The sequence below is a fragment of the Camelina sativa genome, chromosome 12 (assembly GCF_030686135.1).
Source record: "Camelina sativa cultivar CO46 ecotype springtype chromosome 12, ASM3068613v1".
Taxonomy (NCBI): domain Eukaryota; kingdom Viridiplantae; phylum Streptophyta; class Magnoliopsida; order Brassicales; family Brassicaceae; genus Camelina; species Camelina sativa.
This window is the reverse complement of record NC_141891.1, coordinates 2065725-2089822: the sequence shown is the minus strand read 5'-3', so window position 1 is coordinate 2089822 and position 24098 is coordinate 2065725. Positions and strand designations below refer to the sequence as shown.

Genomic DNA, 24098 nt, shown 5'->3' with positions numbered 1-24098 from the left:
TGACAATTCATATTTAATTTCGTTTTTTTTTTTTTTTTTTTCTTTTGCGACTTGTATAAAAGGATCTACAGAGTTTATCTTTGTAAATTCGCTCAACTAATGGGAGGAAAAACCCTAATTAAATTCGTTCTCTATCTTTTAAGTTCATTGTCTGATATACTCAGATACATACTTGTGAACTTAATGTCTAAGTCGACGTCCCAGTCTACCGAACTGTATCTGAGGCATAGGTTGAAAGGGCTGAAGATACATGAAACGTCAGATCTACTGCAGCACGTCAAGACGTTCGAAGAATTAGTCGGTGATAATCTAGTGTCTGTGGATTTGAAGATTGAGGACAAAAATAAGGACATGATCTTGTTGTGTTCTTTGCCCCCCTTGTTGACTGCACTTACGTGTAACCAAAACAACGTTACGACTTCGCTGCGATTTCCTCATGAGCGTTGGATCGAAATCATCTCGAAGGAGCCTAGAGCTTTCGTTTACCACAATTTTTTGGTAAATTTGTTTCTTCTTAATTTGGGATCTTTATTTATTTATATAGATTGTTATACATATATGCTTGATGAATGATGAATGATAAGAACTTAACAATATCTTCATGCTATAATTTGGATATTTCTTGTTAGACAAGCTAAACAAATTACAAAACTTGTTGATGTTAACTAGAATGTCCCATGTAGTTTGTGCTTAGATCTTACTTGCTCCTCCACCAGTACAAACACATAGGGAACTGTACATGTTTCTCTCATGCTTTATATGAAAAAGTTTAGGAGTTGATCTGAGGCTCTCTTCTTTCAATTTTGTAAGAAAAATGAAGAATGTGAGCACTTGATTAGCCTTGCGAAACCTAGTATGGCGAAGTCAAAAGTGCACGACAAGATAACTGGACTCGGTAAAGAAAGCAGGTTATGTAGTCAGTTTTGTTTTGTTTTTCCCCGTCTTTTAAGTGTAATTTGGAAAGATTTTGAGATTTGAAAATCTGTTAATGTACAGCGCACGGACGAGTTCAGGAACTTTTCTTAGAAGAGAACAAGACAACATCGTGAAAAAGATTGAGGAAAGGATTTCAGAATTCACCTTCATTCCTGTAGGTATGTGGCTTCTGTTTTAACTTGGTCGTCTTAGATCATTACACTAGGTAACTTTTTTGACTAACGACGCTGTTACTCTTCATTTTTTATTGGAAATCTTTTTTTAATTTGGAGTTGATGTAATGAAACTGCAGAAAATGGAGAACCGCTTCAAGTTATCCATTATGGAGTTGGGCAAAAATTTGAGCCTCACTTTGACGGATTCCAAAGAATTGCTACTGTTCTTATGTACCTGTATGCAAACCAACCCTTATTAATATTTCTCAAATCAACCACATGAAGAAAATGAATTTATATACAATGCGCATGAGTTAATCTTCGTTTTCTAATCCTACTACTAAATTAGCTCGGATGTTGAAGAAGGCGGCGAAACAGTTTTCCCTGCAGCCAAAGGAAACATTAGTAAAAAAGGACTCTCTGTTAGACCAAAGAAGGGAGACGCTTTACTCTTCTGGAGCATGAGGCCTGACGGGTCTCAAGACCCTTCGAGCCAACATGGTAAGAGAGAAAGAGAAGATACATTGCCTTTCTCTGAACTTCTTATAAATCGTAGTATAAATACCCCTTTTGGCTTAATTAGTTAAGGTCATGAGATGTATACCAAAACTTTCAAAAACTTGTTTGATTGGTTCAGGTGGTTCTCCAGTCATCAAAGGAAACAAGTGGGCATCAACTAAATGGTTTCGCTTTCATGAGTTTAAAAATAATATATTTAGCTTTTAGAAGGTTAGCTCTTACCCTCACTTTAGTCATGGATTACTTGGATCGTCTCAAGACTGTTTTAATGTTTCTGTCGTCATTTGCAGGGTTCCCATGATCTCTCAAACAACCTCACGAAGTTTCATTTTTTTTATTCAAGTTCTACTATGAAAACATCATTTATATATGTTGACCAAAAACTACAAAGTTTGTGTTTATTTCCATTGGCAGAACATGTTGAATCAAAAAGAAGAAATAGTTCTCATATTTATTTCAAATTGACTAATAGCAAGAAGCAAAGTTCTGAATTTAACGCCATTCTCGTCCTCCTCCCTGACAACATTTTTATTACAACAAACCTTTTGGATGTAACTCAAGTCTCTCCTGGTTTATGAGATTTTATTGCTTGATCAGATTCCTGATTACGTATTGCAATATCCCTCCGTGATCAAAATAAGCCAGCTCCACCTGCAGTTCCAAAGTCCTCTTAATAATGAAGACGGGAAAAAGAAGCCAAACTATACCATACCCTGTTTTCTAAATTTACCTCTGTGTCGAATCGGAGTGTACATGTGAAAGATTTTCCATTGTTTGTGATGACCGTTACATCTTGTCCTGGTTTGATCTCACTAACTTTGTTTGGGAGTTCAATGGTGTAAAGCTCCTGACCCGTAAGGCCTAGAGTCTCGGCATCTTCTCCTGTCTTGAAGCACAAAGGTATGATTCCCATTCCCACAAGATTGCTTCGGTGAATTCGCTCAAAACTCTTTGAGATCACGGCTTTCACGCCCTGTGGTAGAGTAGCGATTAAAAATCGCATAACTAGTGTAAAAATGTGTGTTGTTAAACATTTAAAAAGCTGAAGCGTGTAAGCCAGAAATGTACCAGAAGCATCGGACCCTTAGCAGCCCAATCACGAGAACTTCCACTTCCATATTCAGCACCAGCCAAAATGACTGTGTCGCGTCCCTCATTCCTGTATTTCTGGTGCAGGACAGATAGATAAAAGTCGGATAAGAAGATAGTCACGGAAACTGCTGTCTAATTCTAGTTGACCAAATCAGAGAACTAAACACTGAAACTTCCACCCCCAAAACAATCTGCTGACACATTATTACTAACGAAGCCTTCACTAACTGTTCACTAAACCAACTCACAAAAGCTCTACTCTGCTACATTCAATCTTAGGCTTGGTACAGTAGACCTATAGCTAAGAGTTGAGATGTAGTACTTACACAAAGCTTACCGTAATCCTAAGTCATCAAGTCATCCTAATGATCAAAGAGCTAGAATTTGATGTTTTAGAAAGGATAAAAAAGTGTGTGGGATTATACCATGGCAGCATCGAAGACAGAAAGCTTCTCTCCAGAGGGAATGTGAACTGTTTTGGGGCCAACTTCTCCTTTCAAGTGCTTGTTCACAATACGGATATTGGCGAAAGTGCCCCTCGCCATAATCTCATCGTTACCACGCCGACTCCCGTAAGAGTTGAAGTCTCTTCTATCCACATCTCGTTCCATCAAGTACTTAGCCGCGGGACTGTCCTTGTGGATGCTACCAGCTGGTGAGATGTGATCAGTGGTGATACTGTCTCCGAAATTGAGTAAACAGTGAGCATCTTTCACACCATGTGGACCAGGTGGAGACATGGTCATGCCCTTGAAATAAGGTGGCTCGTGAATGTAAGTTGATTTCGGGTCCCACTCGTAGAGAGTGCCTGACGCGACAGATAACTGATTCCACATGGAATTCCCTTTGGTGATTGCTTCATATGTAGCTTTGAACATATCAGGAAGGACGCTAGATTGAACAACCTGAAAAATTGAAACAAAGATTAAAACAAACAAATTATATATTACTGAAACAAACAAATAATATAAAAATTCTTGTTTTGTGTATGCATGAGCATCATGTAATTGTTTACCTCAGCCACTTCTTTGTTAGAGGGCCAGATGTCCCTGAAAAATATCTGTTTGCCATCTTTCCCAGTTCCAATGGGCTCTGTCTCAAAATCAATGTTAACCTACAAGAGTAGTATCCATAAGATTGATACAGTGCTTCATACATGAATACTTGATTGTTAAGTAATGGTTTTAGAGTTAGCATTAACATACAGTGCCAGCCAGTGCATAGGCTACAACAAGTGGTGGGGAAGCTAGATAATTAGCCCTTGTTAACGGGTGAACACGTCCCTCAAAGTTTCTGTTCCCGGACAACACAGCGGATGCCACCAAGTCTTGTACATATATGAGAAATATTTTAGTTTCACCTTCGAAAATTCAAGTAAATAAGAATTACATCATTAACTACTTCAGGACTTACCATTATCAACAATTGCTGAAGCCACAGCTTCATGGATATCTCCCGAATTTCCAATGCATGTGGTGCACCCATAACCAACTATACTGAAGCCGAGCTGATTCAAGTACTTCTGCAAGCCACTGCAAGACTTGAAAACTCAGGACCACCATGATACAGAGAATAATGAAATAATTAACAAAAAACATTCAACGGTGTATCTGCTGTACCTCTTTGCCAAGTACTTTGTCACAACTCCAGAGCCAGGAGCAAGACTAGTTTTAATCCATGGCTTAACCTAATAATGTTCAAACACTTCTATTATTTCCTTTACGCAGAAAGATACTAAAACACGATGACACAAAAGAACAGGGAAGAATGGACGTTGTCAAACCTCCAGTCCTAGGTCGCAGGCCTTTTTTGCAACCAAGGCAGCGCCAAGCATTACACTAGGGTTTGAGGTATTTGTGCAACTGGTGATTGCTGCTATAACAACATCTCCATGTCTAAGATGTGCTGGGGTCCCGTTAAAATCGAACTCTACAACCTTACTCTGTGCTTCTTTTGGTACAGCAAAACCCTGGAAATATCATGGATAAGTAGATTCACTAAGTACAATTTTTGTAAACTGGAGTTAACTTATAAAAACAGAAGTGTTGCAGGAGATAGCCAATTCCAGGACCCGCTTAATAAGTCAAATACCTCAACATAATACCTATTCTTGTTTCAAAACCATAGTAACATTCTAGATGTGCCATCATTTTCCTAAAGATAAAGCTTTCCGGACTACAAACATTCACATTAAGCATTTCTTCTGAACAGAAAGGAGAATTCTAACCTTGAATCCTACTCTATTATCTAGGCAAGAATGCCAGTCTGCTTTCATTTCCCTCAAAGGAACACGATCGTGCGGCCTGTATTGTGCATAGAGAATAAATGTTTGAAATAGAAGAGATAATATATTTCTGTTGAGACATTCGCTAATAGTACCTCTTGGGACCAGAAACACAAGGTTCCACATCCTCGAGATTCAATTCCAGACTTGAGGAGTACACTGTCTTACTCTCCGGCTGAGATGAGTTCCAAGTTCCAAGTGGAGAATATGTTATGCAGTATGATAGATGACAATAGACAAAAGAAATGAAACATACAGATGCCAAGCTTTACCTCACTGTAGTCCACGAACATCTTGTTTGCTCGTAAATACGCCTCAATCATAGAAACCTGCAATTCAATTCACCAATCACTACCCCAATGAAATGCAATAGCATACTAAAAATTATGTAGATTTCCCCCTGTAACCCCTTACAGTGTCATCGCTCCTGCCTGTCAACTTGAGATACTGCAAAGTGACATGATCGACGGGGAAGAATCCCATGGTTGCACCGTACTCAGGAGACATATTGGCAATTGTAGCACGATCAGCTAAAGACAACTCTCTCATCCCTTCCCCTGTGTATAGAAACGCAGTGGATGCATATGGGAATTAGTCTAACTCAGTCAGGTACTGGATAGGTAAAGAAGTGACAAATATGAAACAAGATATAAATTTTTTTTATGGATGTACCGTGGAATTCAACAAACTTTCCAACTACTCCATGTTTCCTTAGCATCTGAGTCACTGTTAAGACCAAATCAGTAGCAGTCATTCCATCTCTTAGTTTTCCCGTTAGCTTGAAACCCACAACACCAGGCAGGACCATGCTCATTGGCTGCATAGAAACAGATGAATTCATGCTACGGTTTATAATGGAAGAAACTTCAACGGAGTGTTTATAAGAATCATCTCTAGATAGAGATCTAAGTTTCAGAAAGAGTTCGGACAGTTAGCTCTGAGTTCTCGATGTTTACCTGACCAAGCATGGTAGCTTCAGCTTCTATACCGCCAACTCCCCATCCAGCAACACCCAGTCCATCAATCATGGTGGTGTGAGAGTCTGTTCCAACAACACTGTCAGGATAAAGAAGTCCATTTGTGTTGAAAACAACTCTGGCAAGGTATTCTAAGTTGACCTGTCAATCAGAAAATTATAGAACTTAGTATCTTCAATAAGCATAAATAAAATAAAACTTACAGCATCGAAACAGTATCGTTTTCCATGAATGCTTTACTTACTTGATGAACAATTCCAGATCCAGGAGGCACGACAAGCATGTTGTCAAAGGCATTGGAACCCCACTTAAGAAAAGCAAATCTTTCTTTGTTACGCTGGAACTCAAGCTCCATATTTGCTTGCACTGCGTTCTCTGATCTCGCCACATCCACCTGAACCGAGTGATCAATGACAAGATCTACAGGGACCTGCAAATATCAACGCCTTGTATCAAAACCTTGTATCAAAACCTTATAGCATACCACAAAAGTATTAATTAAACTCGGTAGGAAGAGGGGAAACTAACCAGCGGATTAATCTTATTAGAATCCCCACCGAGACTATTCATGGCATCTCTCATGCAAGCAAGATCAACAACTGCAGGGACACCAGTAAAGTCCTGAAGAAGGACGCGAGCAGGTTTGAAAGGAATCTCAACCTGTTTGGGAGAAGTATTCTCCCAATCAAGAATCTTCTCAACATCGTAACTCTTAACTTGAAACTCATCACAGTTACGTATAGCCGATTCAAGAAGTATCCTAATGGAATAAGGTAGTTTATCTGCACATCCACCACCACAACGAGATCATGACGACATCATCTCAGTTCTCACATGAATCTCACAAATCATGTTCGCCTAACTAACAAGAAGCATTTAACATGGATCAGATGAAAGCTAAAAAAACTCACCGATCCTGGGATCGTTCAAAGCAGGCAAGCTGTAGTAGTTCCCGAATTCGCCACCATCAGGCTTCTCTAACGCCTTCAGTATACTCCGGAAAGGATTCTCGGAAGCTGAAAACGCATAGATCGACACAGTAAATCAAATTCAAAACCAGATTTCACAAACAAAAGATTAGGAAAAAATCAGCATCGAAGAGAAGAAGAAGAAGTAAGATATGGTAAAACATGTATCGATCGTAAACAAAATGGAGAAAGAAGATATAATAAATCGGTTACCCATGGAAGAGATACAACTCGAGTGATGAAGCAGAGATCTGTTTAGGAGAAAATAGAGAGAGAGAGAGAGAGAGAGAGAGAGTTGTTTAGCGGAGTTGGTGAGTCGGAAAGCCGATGAAGAAGGATTTTTATAGATGTAAGTTAAATTATCTGACAGATCCGTGGTGGGCTCATTCTCGTCAGAAGTGATGGCTCTTTGATTTTTTTTTTTTTTTTTTTTTTTGGTATCAAGTGAATTAAACGGATTTAAATTTAAATCACAAACTTTGTAATTTTTATCAAGATTATCCAATTTCTTCAAGGTTGCTCAATTTCAACATACACTCATATTCCTGACAAAATTATAAATGGATCAGATATTATTAGTTCACCACCTGGTGACAAAAACAAAATTCGCCACCACCACAACTGCATGCAACCAATTGATTCTTTTTTATGTAAATACAAGTATTTATTTATTTTGTATATGGGTCGCTCCATTCACATTTTATGTTCTAATAAATTTGGGCCCAGCCCATATTTGTAGTTAACCTGCTCGATATAGCCCAACTTATTATTAGCACGGCGTCGTTTCATTAATGGGCTTAAAGGAAGACAAAGGAAAAGAACTGGATTTGACTACTAACACTAATTTGAAGAAAATTTGGGTCAAAACCCAATCCCACCCAGACGGAAGGCCTGGAGTTGATTACTTGATAGAGCCTTCCTTCCTTGTTTAATGTTTAGGCCATGATTAGATGTATATTCAATCATATATATAAAAGTAGAGTTTCAGTCTCTCCTTATTGGTCCATTTGGCAATGCAATTTTAACAAAAAAAAAATTATATTAAAACACAAATTTAAAACAATTAATTTTCATATTTAACTCACATAATATAAAACTGAAATCTTTATAGCTTCTCCCTATAAATTATGCATTAACTTTATTTCTCTACTAAGTTGTATTATTTCTCCACTAAGTTGTATTAATCAATTGTATTAAAACAAAACAATAAATTAGAATTGTAACTCTCATTTTTCTAAATGTAATTTTTCATCATTTCTCTTCCTATAAATACTTATTATCTTATTCTCTTAGTCTATCACTCTTTCATTCTCTCATCTTCTTCCACTACTCTCAAATCTCTTTTTGTTTTGTTTTGTTTTGTTTTGTATTTTTTTTGTTATTGTTGTTGTATGGGTTATAAAAAATCAAATCAAATATCATTGTAAAAGCTTAGTTTTAGAGTTTGTATGATATGTATATCTTATATATTTATTTTAATCTTTTAAAATGTTTATCTCCATTTTCTATTTTATATTAACATCTTATAAGTCATTATTTTCATACTTCCTTACAATATTCACCATACAATAAGATCATAAAGTTGAAATGATCCATATATAATTATCTATTATGTCTCTGGTTATCTCACATATTCATGTATCATTTTAAATAATTTATAAAGGTCAATATAATATTTAAAGATCAATATAATTATCCATTTATCCATTTATAAAGACTATTTTGTTTTGTGATCCAATTGTTAAATCTGTAGAGATCAATATAATATATATATATATATATATTTTATGATTTGAGGTTTTTGAAAATAAAAAGAACATAATTAAACAATTGGTTTTTTGTGTCTTTAATCAAAATAAAAAATGATCCAAAAAAACAAAACATATCCAACTGGAACTTAAATATAAAAATAAAATATAATTTTAAAATATCATTTCACTAAATTCTCTAAAGATGAAACCATTAGTATGAAATCTAGCACTATAAATTAAATTGATGAGTGAAAACCAAAAAAATATAAGTTATCCTTGGGATTTTAAAAATTATTGAGATTGAAGAATTCATATAAATTTATAAGAAAAAAAAATTATATTAAAACACAAATTTAAAACAATTAATTTTCACATTTAACTCACATAATATAAAACTGAAATATTTATAGCTTCTCCCTATAAATTATGCATTAACTTTATTTCTCCACTAAGTTGTATTAATCAATTGTATTAAAACAAAACAATAAATTAGAATTGTAACTCTCATTTTTCTAAATGTAATTTTTCATCATTTCTCTTCCTATAAATACTCATTATCTTATTCTCTTAGTCTATCACTCTTTCATTCTCTCATCTTCTTCCACTACTCTCAAATCTCTTTTTTGTTTTGTTTTGTTTTGTTTTGTATTTTTTTTGTTATTTTTGTTGTATGGGTTATAAAAAATCAAATCCAATATCATTGTAAAAGCTTAGTTTTAGAGTTTGTATGATATGTATATCTTATATATTTATTTTAATCTTTTAAAATGTTTATCTCCATTTTCTATTTTATATTAACATCTTATAAGTCATTATTTTCATACTTCCTTACAATATTCACCATACAATAAGATCATAAAGTTGAAATGATCCATATGTAATTATCTATTATGTCTCTGGTTATCTCACATATTCATGTATCATTTTAAATAATTTATAAAGATCAATATAATATTTAAAGATCAATATAATTATCCATTTATCCATTTATAAAGACTATTTTGTTTTGTGATCCAATTGTTAAATCTGCAGAGATCAATATAATATATATATATATATATATATATATATATATATTTTTTATGATTTGAGGTTTTTGAAAACCAAAAGAACATAATTAAACAATTGGTTTTTTGTGTCTTTAATCAAAATAAAAAATGATCCAAAAAACAAAACATATTCAACTGGAACTTAAATATAAAAATAAAATATAATTTTAAAAATTTCATTTCACTAAATTCTCTAAAGATGAAACCATTAGTATGAAATCTAGCACTATAAATTAAATTGATGAGTGAAAACCAAAAAAATATAAGCTATCCTTGGGATTTTAAAAATTATTAAGATTGAAGAATTCATATAATTTTATAAGAAAACTAATTTAGTTTGGCCCCTTTAGTTTGTCACTTAAAAAGTAATATTTTTTATTTTGAAATATTATGTGTAAGTGTTGAGTTTATATCAACAAACAACCAAATCATGTGAATTTTGATTCAGCCACTTGGTATTCCTTTTATTTTAGGTTATAAAAAATTAAAATATTTATTTATAATTAAAGACATGTAACTCCATTTAACTCAAATGTAACTCATATCTAATAATTGTACATTAATTCATTCCTCCTACTAACTTATTATCTTTCAAGAGAAATTATTTTTGGTTAAATTTTAATATTTTTTATTTATTTTGGTTGGCTAAACTTATATTCATATTTTGGTTGGCTAAATTAATATATTTCTCATGTAAAATTATTGTTTATAATATATTTCTCATTTCAAAGTTTAAAGCAATATATCATATATATAAAAATAAGGTTTTGGTCTCTCCTTATTGGTTGATTTTCATTTAATGTTTTCTATTTTTTTATTTTTTTATTTGCTTTCTAATTGCTTTAAACAATATTTAAGATCCAATAAACACAATACATTTAACTCACACATTAAAATAAAATTATAACTGAAAATAAAATAAATTATGCATTAATCATATTCTACCACTCAATTCTATTCAAACACAATAAATTACTATTGTAACTTCCATCATTTCTTATCATATAAATAAGCATTCTCTCAATCTATCATTCTCTCATATTGACATTTTTTTACTATCACATTTTCATATTCTCTCATTCTCTTCTACAATACCTCAAATCATTTTTCATTTTTTTTTGTTATTTTTGATTTCTTATTTTTGTTGTATGGGTTGTAAACAAAAATGAAATATCATTATAAATTGTTAATGCTAAATTTTAATTTTAGAGACTACATGATATATATTTTACATTGTTCTTATTTTAAAAGATTTATCTCCTTTATCTAATTTGGATTATTATCTTATAAGTAATCATTCTCTCTTCCTCTCCCACCAATATCAAATGTTGTTATATCTCATATGTGTTGTAAGAGTATGATTCTATATTTTAATTTAGAAAGTATTATATATATATAGATATTACATTGTTCTATTTTTTAAAGATTCATCTCCATTATCTAATTTGGATTACCATCTTATAGTAAACATTCGCTCTTCCTCTCCTACCAATATCAAATGTTTTTATATCTCATATGTGTTGTAACTTGTAAGAGTTTGATTCTATATTTTAATGTAGAAAGTATTATATATATATTTAACATTGTTTTCAATTTTTATTTTATTTATATAAAAAAATATTTCTTTTATATTTCTTGCCTTTATAATGTATTCATATTTATTTTTTAAATTTGCATAGTTAAATTTAAATTCACATATGTTGGTTTTAACAAAACAATCAACTTTATTTGAGAATTAAATGTTCCTATTCATTTTTAAACGATCAATGTGTAACATATAAGCATTTTGTCTTGCAATCAAAAGTTCCATTTCCATTGCTTAACTCCATGGTTAAACTATAATATATGTTGTCCTATTTGTAGGAATAACACATACTTATTTAATTTATTTAAAAGAGCAGATGATTAAACGAAATAAACATTTCTCCAAATTTTATAATTCAATTAGTGAGTGTACTTATTACTTTGAAAAACTTTTACATTGAAGTTCATAAAATCATATAAGAAAACTAAAATACTATATCACTTCAAATTTGGAAGGAAACACTTGGTATTCCTTTTAAAAAAAGTCAAGACACATATAAAAATTTATTAATATTTAATTCACTTTAAAGACATTAAAGGTCATTTAACTCAAAAATAACTTCTATCCAATAATTTCATACATTCCTCCCACAAATAAAAAAATATATATATGTTCAAGATTGTATTTAAATATTACATAATTTTTTAGTTAGCTAAATTTATAGTCACATATATACAATATATATATATAAGAATTTATATTACTTATTAACACCATAATTCGACCCATTATTTGCTTAACTCAATATTGGTTTCAAAGCCAACTAAAGAAAAACAGAAACGATCTTATTGATATTAGATCAAAACATGGGCATACAAACATAATCACTTACACGGAAATATTTAAAAAAAAAACTTATTATTGCAACATCAACGTATGAAGGGTTTACATAAGCAGTTAATTAGAAAATCTATTATACAATAAATGTATTGGAAATAATATCAGTCAATGATAAGATTGGATCCTCAAAAGCAAGAAACAACATCTTCATAATTCATAAAAAGTAAACGCTACAATTATATACATCTGAACGAAATGGTATAAACATATAGTGTATAAGTAAAAGTGACGGCAAAACCCGTATATGCCTAATTAAAACGAAATAATACAAAAGAGAAAACGAAAAAGACCAAAAAAAAAAAACAAAAAAGTGCCAACTACACCACAACGCACGCGTTGCGTGGGGAATCACCTAGTTTTATTCAACACTTCAGTTCTCTTAAATATTATAAAAATGTTGTCCAATATTATTGTATCGATTCAGCTAATCTAGTAAGTATGTTAACTAATAGTATAGTAGTTGCTTGATCGTAGTCAGTATACCTGCTTTTAAGAGACCTAACTAGTTTCAGTCCATAGAATCTGAAGCACCTTTTTATATTTTTTTAAAAAATGTTATAAGAAGTTGTAGTGATCACATCGTGTTTTTTTTTTGTTGTTGTAGATATATATCGAGAACTACGTTTAACGAAACCTTATTTATAACTATGTGATATTTATGGAGTTGATTTGGTTTGAAGATGATTTCATACACATAAATAAAGGAGCAGATGCAAGTGGTGGCTGGGTTAAATTATCAACCACGCCAATACAAAAGACGCACCGGTAAAAAATGTTGTAACGTGGGTCATCATGTAGTGATGTAGATAACCTACCAATCATACTTAGATATTCTTAATTTATTTATGTATATGACTTTTATTTTCCACACTTACATTCTTCACTGTAAAATTATGTTACTTTCACTACTAGGTAATATCTTCTACTTACACATTGTTATTTTTTTTCTTTTTAAAAAACACTTAATTCTTTGTCACTAGATGCAAATACTCTAAAAATATTATGTGTCAATAATATCCTCTCATAAATACGTGTTGGTATTAAATTATGGTTCTGAATAGTAAGTACGAAAACAACCCATATACAAAAAAAGTTATATATGCAATATAGTTCAAATACGTAGTAATAAAAAATATATATAAAGATTAACATTCGGAACTTATAAATAATTTTTTACAATGTCAGGACTCAGATTTTTGTTAAATGATTATAGGATACCAAGTTAATGCGACATTTTTTTTGGGGGGGGGAGGGGGGGGGGGGGGGGGAGGAAAGCTAATCAAACATAATCGGCCAAGTTCACTATATGTATACATATCAGCAGCAGTGAAAAGTAAATATACACGATCATGTAAGTGACACGCAACCATGTATCATGCATATGTTTAGATTTCAGTTTAATTACTCATGGGACCAGCTGGACCAACTATTAAAAATATAAACTGATAACAATAAGTATCGGAAAAAAGTATATTGGGGTAGGTATTCATTTTTTGTCACCATGTTGGGGTAGATATTTCTAGGAATTATGGTGAAAGATATTAAAAATGCGGTGATTTTAATGAAGAACCGACAATTATTTTTATTTTATTTTCAGAATGGATCGGTGGACTATTAGTGAATCGACGTACAAATGTATAGAAAAAAAAAAGGCAAAGAGTTTTGGAAATACAGAAACGTTAATAGTATTACAGCTTCTCAACACGTAATAGCACAATAACAAAGTCTTACCGGACCTATTTTAGTTTGGTATAACAATAAACTATTACTCATATTAGGGAACTTACTATGAATGGAAAGGCAGAATCAAATAAGATTTGTCGATTTCCTCAAATAGATAACATGTATAGAAATTATTCATGTTTCGTATCTAATTGTTTCCTCTGATTGCTTGCTTGTGTTATCGAGAAGGACCCTATACCGTATCGTATTAGTCATATTGTACTGTATTGCACGAAAAATATATGAACTCCTGAAAAATTATCGGTCTAGTTGATAACAAAAAGTAAGAGTTTTGAAGAAAAATAAAATAAAATAGTTAGTCTTGCAAAAAAAAAAAATAACAGTAAATATAAATGGTGAAATTGTTTTTGCCTTTCGGTATGGTTATTTTTCTCTTCTATTGTGAATCCTACTATATTAATTGAGAAGTACAAATATGAAACTAATTTTAAAATGTGTAAAAAATTACATTAAATTGCCATTACAAAAAATTTATTAAGCTTAATTAACTAATTTAAATATATATAATTATTTTAAAAAAACACTCACAAATCAAATATTAAAAAATCTAAAAGTATCTAAAAAAATATTTTCTCTCTCTAATAAATTATGGACAAAATTACTAATTAATTTTTTAAAAAATATATAAAACAATCAGAATTTTAAAAACTAAGATTTTATATCCAAGTATACAATACAATTATTTTTAATAATTAAATTCGAAGATTTTGTTAAGATTTCAAATGATGATTCTCTAACATCTTTATTTTATTTTATTTACAAACTGTTTGAAAATTTTATATAATATTTATAATAAATAAACTGCATTTTTTTTTTGCATATGTTGTGGTTTGAATTTTTAAAAACGAAGATATATTACTCAATGTATAAAAATGTGTGTTTTAATTTCCACATTGGCGGGTTGGTAAAACTAAATTTATATAGATGATAAATTAATAATTTTTATTTGCTCACAATTATAATATTAAAATTACTATTTTATATTTCATAAAGTAATGATGCAAATATAACAAATAAACAATATAAAACTGTAATAATACGTCAAAAATAATATATTATAATATTCTAAAATAATTAGTATTCAAATAGACTAATAGATTTACATAACAATTAAAAATAAATTACCTTAAACAAAATATTAAAAAAAAATAATAGTTTTATTATTATATTATAATTTTAAAAAAAATGTTAACCCGTGCTTTAAGCACGGGATATATCCTAGTTTCTGGTTAATAACCGCTACGTCAATATATGCAACAACGTTAATTAATGCTAACAACTATTTTTCCATTCATTTTTTACCCATGAAAGTGAATTATAAACCAACGACTAATTATTGTCTTAATCTGCGAATAAATAATGGTTCTCTGGATACTACAAGATAATATGTCGTCATCAGGTGACCACTGCCCAAGACCATCAGGAGCTGTATGGGTAAAAAAACAACGATATGAATATTAGAATAATCGGGTTTTATAAAAATATTATGTGTTATGAGTTATATGACGTATAATAATATTTAAAACTTTGAAAATAATTAACATAATACAGTGATGTAAACATGATACATTAAAGTCACTAATTGTAAAAAATGTTTTTTTTTTTTTTTGTAATTTCCGCTGAGCTTGCGCGCTTATCTATCTCTCTTTAAAAGTATATCTCTAGCTCCTTCTATCTCTCTCGTCTCGTGCTTTGAAACTTCTTTTTTAGTCGCTGTTTTCAACATCGATCATGACAGGCAAACCCTAGATTTTACTTCACCTACTTTGTGTGGTAAAAAAATATCAAAGCAAACGAGACGACGACCCCAAGAGCATTAATTGCGAGTAGGCCAGACATCGGATCTTCTCTCTTAAGGGCTAAGCAAAACCCATCTCTTTCTTTCTTCTATCTTCTGTCTCAACTCTCTAAACTCTCTTACCTCTCTCTCTCTCTCTCTCTCTCTTCTCTTCTATAAGCTCCACTGAGCTCTGTTTTTGTTTTTTACCGTAGATCGTTTCACGTTTCTTTCTCTATATATATCCACCAAGCTTTAATCTTTTTGGAGTGTTCTTGGAAAACAAAAAATGGCATCTTCTTCTAGATTCGAATCTGGATTTTGTCCTATCTCTTCGTGTCCCTCTATTGGGAATCTCATCGATCAGATTAAAGAAGCATGTCGTTTCCTCGCTTCCGCTGTTCTAGGGACAGTTCTTTCGGCGATCTTGACCTTCTTCTTCGCTCTAGGTCCGCCTCTTAGTTTCCTATACACGTTTCTTGATTCTGTTCTTGAATGTCTTTAATTCTGATGAATAGAATAGAATCTACAACTTTTGGGGTTTTATGTAGAGCTAAGAAAGTTGTATCCTTTTCATTTCTTCAGTGGGTACATTGCTTGGAGCACTCACTGGAGCTTTGATAGGCCAAGAAACAGAGAGTGGTTTCATCCGAGGAGCAGCGGTTGGAGCCATTTCAGGAGCTGTTTTCTCCATCGAAGTCTTCGAATCATCTCTTGTTCTTTGGAAATCTAATGAGTCACGTTTTGGATGCCTCCTTTACTTGGTGAGCTTAGACCTTTTAGTTTTTTTCTTCATTAAAACTACTCTTCTGCTCTGTTTTTAAAAACCGGTTGGATTTGAGCTTCTAACTAATTCTTGATTTTTTTTGTGTAGATTGATGTCATTGCTAGTCTTATAAGTGGTAGACTTGTGCGAGAACGCATTGGTCCAGCAATGCTAAGCGCGGTTCAAAGTCAGGTACAGTTGATCAGCAATGTATATTTAGTTGGTTACATTGAGATCTCTCTGTTTCTTGATCCTATTCATCTCTCTCTTCTTGCTGATCAGATGGGAGCTGTGGATACGACATTCGAAGAGCTCTCGAGTATCTTTGATACCGGTGGCTCAAAAGGATTAGCAGGAGATTTGATTAATAAGATACCTAAGATCAAAATCACTCGCACAAACTATTTGGATGCTTGTGGAAACAAAGACTCGTGTTCTGTTTGTCTCCAGGTTTTTAGCTCCTTCCTCAGCTCAAAATAAAACCGTACGTAGATCCTCTAATTCGGAACAAAAAAAGGTTCTGATGATCTTGTTCTTGTTTTGTGTGATTTTGTTCTTGGCAGGATTTTCAACTTGGTGAAACCGTAAGAAGCCTGCCACATTGTCATCACATGTTTCATTTGCCTTGCATAGACAAATGGCTACTGAGGCACGGATCTTGTCCAATGTGTAGACGTGATCTGTAATCACCCTTCTTCTAATTACCATTTGCACAGACCCTCGCTCCTACTACTACTTGTATGGTCGTAATCTTGTGGTTAGTTTCTTCAATATGTACAAAGAAATGGGAAAAAACAAAAAAAACAAAAGTTTTGTATCTAGTTGATGATCTTCAAACCAAACCCAAAAGACTGAACCAAATCCATTAAATTGCGACTTTAGATTGTGTGTTGGTCTCACCAAACTTTGAAGTGAATAAATTTTTCGTAATATTCTGTAGTTATGACGTGAAGGAAAGGAATTGAATTCTATGTGTGAATCTGTGGCCTCGTGGGCCTCCCCACCAGGAGATAAAAAAATCATGCCAAAATATAAACATTTTCTTGATTTGGTTTGTTTAATTAGCTCTTCTAACATCTAAACAATAAAATCAATACTCACCAACACGTAATTAATTACAATGTCAATTTTGGCTACTGCAATTATTACGAGAGCTTTACGTGTTGTAACTTTGTAAGTTGTAAGTTGGATATACTACAATTGTCTAGTCGCTCGCTCCTTAACCGAAAAAAGAAAAGAAAAAATTGATTGAATTTGGATAAATATGGTAAATGTTGATGACTGATGAGTCTCTATATCTTTCCCGTGATGCTTTTGGGTGCATTAATCATTTTACTGATATTGTATAAATTTTAGGGGGTCAGTTTTACTGTTATTTTTTTCTTGAATTTGAAATCAAAGCATTAATCATCATCTAACATTATAGAAAGTTTAGAAACTTTCAAACGTTTATTTTAAGACCCACAGTAACCTGTATATTTAAATCGTTTAACGTTGTTTCCGGAACTTTATATCTGTAGTTAATTAAAATATAAAAATATGAACCTTTTTTTTTTTTTACAATATGACTACAAAATTGGGAGTAAACGCGTACCCTACTACAAAATTCTAGAAGTATAGTGGATTGAAAAGTGTTTTTTTTTTTTTTTAAATTCGTTTTTGGTGAAATATCACGAGTAAAGTGAACGAGTTTTGGGTTAAAATAAAATAAATTTGTTGTTTCTCTTTGGTCAATATTTCTCACTTAACGCAAGAACATATATTAGTTGTCTTCACGTGATCCTTCCGACAGATTCAAAGTATTGTTTGTGTAAGTAGTTGGGACATCCCAACTGTAAAATATCTTTATCTTCCTCAGTCCTCACTCCTCATCGTTTCGCTCTACGGTACACGTGGCGCATTTGATATGATCACGCGACAGTCACGTGATCATCGTCAATTGGTTTGAAATATAAGCCCAATAATCTATCACTGGCCCATGTAATGTCCGATACTAAAGGCTTTTAATTAGTAAGCGCGATCCATTAATATCAAACCGGTTAACACCCGGTTAGAGTTGTATAATTTCCGGTTTACGTTCTCTCCCTAAACCCTGAAGCCTGAGCTGCTAAATGCTATATCCCACTTCCGACGGCTGAACTCGACTATTCAGCTTTCCTCTGAGTCTCACCGGAAAATCTCGTATTTGGTTTCGTCTCGTTTCCCGGATAAATTTGTTTGCCGGAGTAAGGATTTCACCTGGAGCTATGAAGTTCCTCATTCAATCCATTTCTGGTATGGTTTCATGGACATCACTGATTTATTATTATTTATCCTTGCGGTGGCTAAATAGATAGATCCCATTTTCATCTTTCATTAAATCGATCTTTCTTCGACGGGAAGCAGGGAGGAATCGGTCTCTGGTTCGAGCTCTGGTTACTCGGCGCTACTTCGCTTCATCGCCGGACGAGATCGCAAAGAAAAATTACGCCAATGATCTGTCGGAATACAACACGGCTGTCAATTCCGTCACTGCTCAGCGCAGGTTTGTAACTGTTCTTCTTAGCTTAGCTTCTCTCACCCTTTCGATTTGTATGGCTCATTGTGTTGATAATGTGATGAGATTGTGGAACTTTTTTTTTTTTTTTTTGGGTAGGCACTATTTGCTGAGGGATGTGTATGATGATATGAAGCTAGATGGTGTGCAGCCTACAGCTGATATATTCCATTCCTTTGTTGTGGGAACGATGAAGGGTGCTCGGTTGAGTGATGCTTTCTTTTTCCGTGAAGAAATGAAGGCCATGGGAATTGCTCCAGATGTATTATTTCCTCTTATCTTTCTTTTGTTTTGGCATGGTCTTAGTTTTTTGAGAGTCTATCAGTAGATTAAGGGATTCTTTGTCAAATAATTCTACACTTTACTTGAATGATTCGGTTCATCTGTGGCTTGTGTTGTTGGCTGTATAGGTAAATCTGTACAACTTTTTGATTTCCACATGTGGGAAATGCAAGAATGGAAAGGAGGCGATCCGTGTATGTTATCTTCTTCCCTGCTTTAGTACAAGCGTTTTTTTCCTTCTTCTAAATGTTTTAATATTCAATCATATACGAGCTTTTTTGTTTGTCTCTTATTGCAAGGTCTACGACGAGATGAAGAGATATGACGTAAAACCAAATGGACAGACCTTTGTCTGCCTGCTTAATGCCTGCGCTGTTTCTGGCCAATTAGATCTTGTGTAGGTTACTGCCTTCTATTGTCTTTTGAGAGTGCTCACTAATCGTAAATGATTTCTTTGATAAGTTTTTTAATGCATATTTTCTCTGTTTTAAGTAAGTATTTGGTTATCTCAGCTATCTAAGAAGTGATCTAATATAATTCATATGTGACATCAAATAATGGTTAGGTATGCGATAGTTCGAGATATGACTGCTGCTGGTGTTGGTTTGAACCAGTTCTGCTATGCAGGACTCATAACTGCGCACATAAACAAGCAGCCTAGACCAGATAATCTTTCTACCAAGGTAACACCTGTGAAGGTTTCATGTTTGTATTTCCTTTCAGTTTTTTTCTTCATGTAGGTTTTCTCATTCCTCCTTTTTTTTTCTCAAAAGATTCTCGAGTTCGTAGAGCAGTCAAAAGGCTGGTCAGCAATTGATTCATCAAGGAAGAGTGCAGAAGATGTGATGTTTAGCATCAGTGAAGAGGAGCTTTACAATATTCCAACCGCTGAATATGCTCACAGGACTAGGTTTCTGCAGAGAAATTTGACCGTGTACCACGTAGCATTTAGTGCACTCGCTGATCTAAAGGATGTAAAAGTAAGAGGATATGTCTTCTAAATTCCAATATTTCCTGAACAAAAGTTAGTTTCGAAGTTGATTTCTGACCAGTTATTCCCCATGGCAGGCAACGGAAGCTCTACTTGAGATGCTTAAGAAAGACGGCAAAGACACTGATACTTACTGTGTGCTACAAATTATGAGGTACAACAGTGCATGCACTTTGATTCTTCTATTGACAATAATAGACTGTCAGTTTCCTGTGCCGGTGTCTTTTCCCACAAAATGAATTGGCCTAGTATACATATATGAGATTATGAATTTTGCATTTAGATTTTAAACATTTGGCATTGTCATTGGTTAGAAGACAGTATTAGGTACCAACATTTTGTTACTAGTATTTTACACATTGAAAAGCTAAACATGATAATCATATATGCATCTTACTTTGTATCTGCATAGGTGCTATCTACACTCGCAAGAGTTTGAGAATGGTCTCAAATTGTTTGAAGATTACATGAGGGCAGAGAGAATCCCTGCTATGGAACTCTATACGGTAACGATCATCTGACCTCAGTATTGGTCTTTCAATATTCATTTAAGAGCGAACTTCTTCTTTTCTATATATTAACATCTATATGACATATATTGTTGATTCTCAATCCTAAAACCCCGCAAATGAATATAGAGATGAATCTAAATTCTCAATTGATCCAGTAGGCAAAGAGAATTATGATTCGATATCCTGTTTTCGATACTTGGTTTAACATAGATATGCGACCTGTATATGCTAAAGATGTCAATTTATTGCTTTTTGCTTCTACAGACACTTATTGAGGGGGCTATGACAGGATACACCGAGAATGGAATGAAGATTGCTCAAGACACTCTGGTAAGGCTTCTAGGCTCGAGCTGTACTGAAAAAATAATCAACGAAATAAACAAAAACCCGGACCGATGGTAGAGTCTTTGCCTGATGATAATTTGTTTGTTAATGCAGGTCCAAATGAACGAACGCAATTTCTTCTTAGACCCAAGAACTGGAAGCAGTCTGCTACATAAAGCTGCTGGCGAAAAGGTATTAAACTTGAGGTCCCCCAAAAACACTGAAATATAGTTTTGCTATTATAAAGAGTTGGCTTAGTGAAAGTAAAAAAACTCCTTTTCTTTTATGGCAGACGGGCGGGTACACAGTTGCAAATATGATATGGGATCTCATGCAAGCTCGAAGGATTACACCTACACTAGCTGCTGTTGAAGCTTACTACAAAGGATTGAAAGTAAAATAATAGTCCCTTTTCTCAAATCTTACAAACAAAGCATAAACTGAGTTCCTTCTCGGTATTAATTATTGATGGGTTGCTGGTTTTTTTGTGTTGTGGGAATCACAGGAACGTGAAATTCCAGAAGATGATCCGAGACTCATGTTAGTGACGAGTACATACAATACCTTGCGACTTAAGGAAGGGACATTAAACAATCGGCGTTAAAACAAAGGGATCAAGAGGAGAAAAGACAGTATCATGGTTTCTTCGTTTTTTTATTGCTATTTGCTTATTAGGATCTCTGTAAACCATCTTGGTATGTTTTTCAAACCAGTTCCTTTAGATGAATAAGGAGACTTCAACTAGATGAGGACTGGATATTCTTCTGATTTCAATTGCTTAACCTTGAGAGCTTTGACTCTTTCATATAAAAGCAAACAATGTTCCAAATAAGCTAACGCCTGTTTTGTTTATAAAGATCAGGCTGTTCACTCTCAAATGCACCAGTTTAGTTTTTTAACAAAGACAAATTGAAAAATAGAGTAAAAAAAAAGAACGCAACTATACATTCTGGTGTATCATCAATTTGCAGAGGTAAATAAAGCAATAGTAGTTTCTGAATCACCAGATTACAGCAGATATGTGTCCTAAGGACTTTTTAACCACAACAGCCACCTCCCTGAGAGAGTGCACCATCCCTGCCTCCTGCTGCACCTTGAGTACGCCCGTAGCCAACCTTAATGCCCGATGACTGCAAAATCCAGAGAGATCAAGGGAATAAGATGACATTGTAACACAATCGAGGGATTAGAACCACCAAAAGATTCATGAGGGAAATTACCTCGTTGGATACATCAAAAACACCATCCTGAATGTTCTGAAGGATCTTGGCAGCTGTCTTTATGAATGCCTGTGGGAATAATGTGCGATATTAAGTAATCTTAATCCAATAAAAGAAGACAAAACTCTCCATGTGATTACCGCCAAATAACAGGATGGGGAAAAGGAGTAGCAAAGAATCAGTGTTACCTCCTCAACGTTTTGAGCTGTTCTTGCAGATGCTTCTAAGAATAGCAGGCCGTGTTCCTTGGCAAACTGTTCTCCTTCCTCTTTGCTAACAGCTCTCTTGTGAGCAAGATCGCATTTGTTCCCAATTAGCATAATACTCATATTGGGATTTGCATGTTGCCGAGCATCCTCCAACCAACTTGCCAGATGGTTAAATGTCTCTCTCCTGCAACCAAAAGAACCAGAATATTGAGCTTTGAGGGCAGAAAGATCAACACATGATAAAACTCTTATCGTTCATACTTCTCAAAAATTCCAAAAAAAAAACAGAGTAAAAAGAACATTTTTAGTAGGATTCTAAGATGTATGGTTAACTTAACATCTTAGTAAAAGAGCATTGCCAGTATCAATCATATATAGCCAAAACTTTATGCAAGATCAAACGTAAATTCCCAAAAACTGTAGCTATGATGAAAGTACCAATTTTTCAAAACCTTAACAGCAGTTCAGAGTTTATCAGTTCACAAAATAAAGAAGCAATAACTTCCAAAACCTTGCTGGAAAATTGGAGCTGATCATAATATAATGTTGCAAGGGGAAATACAAACCTGGTGATGTCATAAACGAGTAAAGCTCCGGCTGCTCCTCTGTAATATGATCTGGTGATGGATCTAAAAGACTCTTGTCCAGCCTAGAATATCATACGATAGGTTAACTCACAGAAGGGTATCATAGAAAAACTAGAACCAGAAGGCAAAAAAAAAAAAAAACAAAACATAAAACAAGTCCAGCCCATACATCATCCATTGGAAAAGATCTACATGTCATATAGCTGAGTGTAAAAAAATGAATCAAAGACTATTAACAAGAATAAATCACAACAAGGGACTGGTGAAGTCAGCTTCTATATCAATAATTGTTAGTGATAGCAAATTATAGTAAGGCACTGTTTCTATAAATACTGAGAAAATTGTTGTTAATCTTCATAATAATCAAAATCGAGCTTAGGTCAAAAAGGCTCAAAACCAATCCTAATCGATAAAAACGTTGATTAAGTTCTCTTAAAAGGACCTAATTAAGACGAAGAAAAGAATAAAGGGCGAGAGAGAGCAGAAGGCGTACGGTGTCCCAAATTTGAAGTTTGATGGGGCGACCATCGACGGTGACCATGCGAGCACCGAACTCGACACCAATGGTGAGATCGTGAACTGGTTGGAACCTCTTGTCAGTAAATTGAAGAAGCAGGCACGATTTCCCAACACCTGATAAAAACGAAAACCCCCACATGACAATCAGGAAATCGATCAATCAAAATTAGGAATTATTATAGAAAGATGATGATCGGTGGTGGTGGGTCTCACACCTGTGTCTCCGATGATTATGTATTTGAAGAGGTAATCGTACGACATGGTTGATGAATCAGAGAGCAAGGTGTAGGAGATGTGGGAATCCGATTGAAAGAAGAAGAAGAGATTGATGATGAGAGAGTAACAAAACAAGTCACCGACGCGCTTTTTGATTTGTATACTTTCGAGGTTTCTCGATGAAGAAGCTATCTTTCTCTATCTCTCCTCCTCCTCTTCTCATCTTCTTTTTATAAACCTTTTTTTTAGTTAATTACTAT

The 24098-nt window shown here is 33.5% G+C and overlaps 5 protein-coding genes across 7 annotated transcripts; 3 read left to right on the top strand and 2 right to left on the bottom strand.

Annotated features, from left to right (window-relative positions):
* Positions 1-107: 107 nt before the first annotated feature.
* LOC104733125 (putative prolyl 4-hydroxylase 11) lies at positions 108-1817 on the top strand. The gene is made up of 6 exons (XM_010452736.3): positions 108-498; positions 811-908; positions 997-1094; positions 1229-1328; positions 1441-1592; positions 1729-1817. The coding sequence occupies exons 1-6, from the start codon at positions 184-186 to the stop codon at positions 1815-1817; spliced, it is 852 nt and encodes a 283-aa protein (XP_010451038.1). The 5' UTR covers positions 108-183.
* LOC104729608 (aconitate hydratase 1) lies at positions 1347-7564 on the bottom strand. Its single transcript, XM_087478926.1, has 19 exons — positions 7145-7564; positions 6875-6979; positions 6492-6745; positions 6208-6393; positions 5943-6104; positions 5659-5803; positions 5401-5543; positions 5259-5315; positions 5082-5161; positions 4930-5005; positions 4486-4671; positions 4322-4389; positions 4116-4234; positions 3908-4029; positions 3718-3816; positions 3128-3607; positions 2679-2777; positions 2341-2583; positions 1347-2261 (listed from the first exon to the last, which is right to left on the bottom strand). Exons 1-19 carry the CDS (start codon positions 7146-7148, stop codon positions 2193-2195), a joined length of 2697 nt encoding a protein of 898 aa, XP_087335052.1. The 5' UTR covers positions 7149-7564; the 3' UTR covers positions 1347-2192.
* Positions 7565-15562: 7998 nt separating this feature from the next.
* On the top strand, positions 15563-17263 carry LOC104729607 (NEP1-interacting protein 1). 2 transcript variants are annotated; one of them, XM_010448570.3, is made up of 5 exons: positions 15563-16125; positions 16262-16440; positions 16551-16634; positions 16725-16892; positions 17006-17263. In XM_010448570.3, exons 1-5 carry the CDS (start codon positions 15966-15968, stop codon positions 17126-17128), a joined length of 714 nt encoding a protein of 237 aa, XP_010446872.1. In that variant the 5' UTR covers positions 15563-15965; the 3' UTR covers positions 17129-17263. The 2 variants fall into 2 exon arrangements, with proteins under 2 accessions (XP_010446872.1, XP_010446871.1); XM_010448569.3 differs by having other exon boundaries at positions 15582-16125; positions 16551-16892.
* A 1159-nt stretch (positions 17264-18422) lies between these two features.
* On the top strand, positions 18423-21965 carry LOC109124562 (pentatricopeptide repeat-containing protein At4g35850, mitochondrial). 2 transcript variants are annotated; one of them, XM_010448567.3, is made up of 13 exons: positions 18423-18716; positions 18828-18966; positions 19078-19240; positions 19389-19454; positions 19560-19657; positions 19826-19943; positions 20034-20240; positions 20329-20405; positions 20664-20757; positions 21028-21093; positions 21202-21279; positions 21380-21481; positions 21593-21965. In XM_010448567.3, exons 1-13 carry the CDS (start codon positions 18689-18691, stop codon positions 21689-21691), a joined length of 1335 nt encoding a protein of 444 aa, XP_010446869.1. In that variant the 5' UTR covers positions 18423-18688; the 3' UTR covers positions 21692-21965. The 2 variants fall into 2 exon arrangements, with proteins under 2 accessions (XP_010446869.1, XP_087333878.1); XM_087477752.1 differs by having other exon boundaries at positions 18537-18716; positions 18825-18966.
* LOC104729605 (ras-related protein RABB1b) lies at positions 21908-24098 on the bottom strand. Its single transcript, XM_010448568.3, has 6 exons — positions 23838-24098; positions 23597-23736; positions 23083-23165; positions 22496-22700; positions 22308-22376; positions 21908-22217 (listed from the first exon to the last, which is right to left on the bottom strand). The coding sequence occupies exons 1-6, from the start codon at positions 23881-23883 to the stop codon at positions 22125-22127; spliced, it is 636 nt and encodes a 211-aa protein (XP_010446870.1). The 5' UTR covers positions 23884-24098; the 3' UTR covers positions 21908-22124.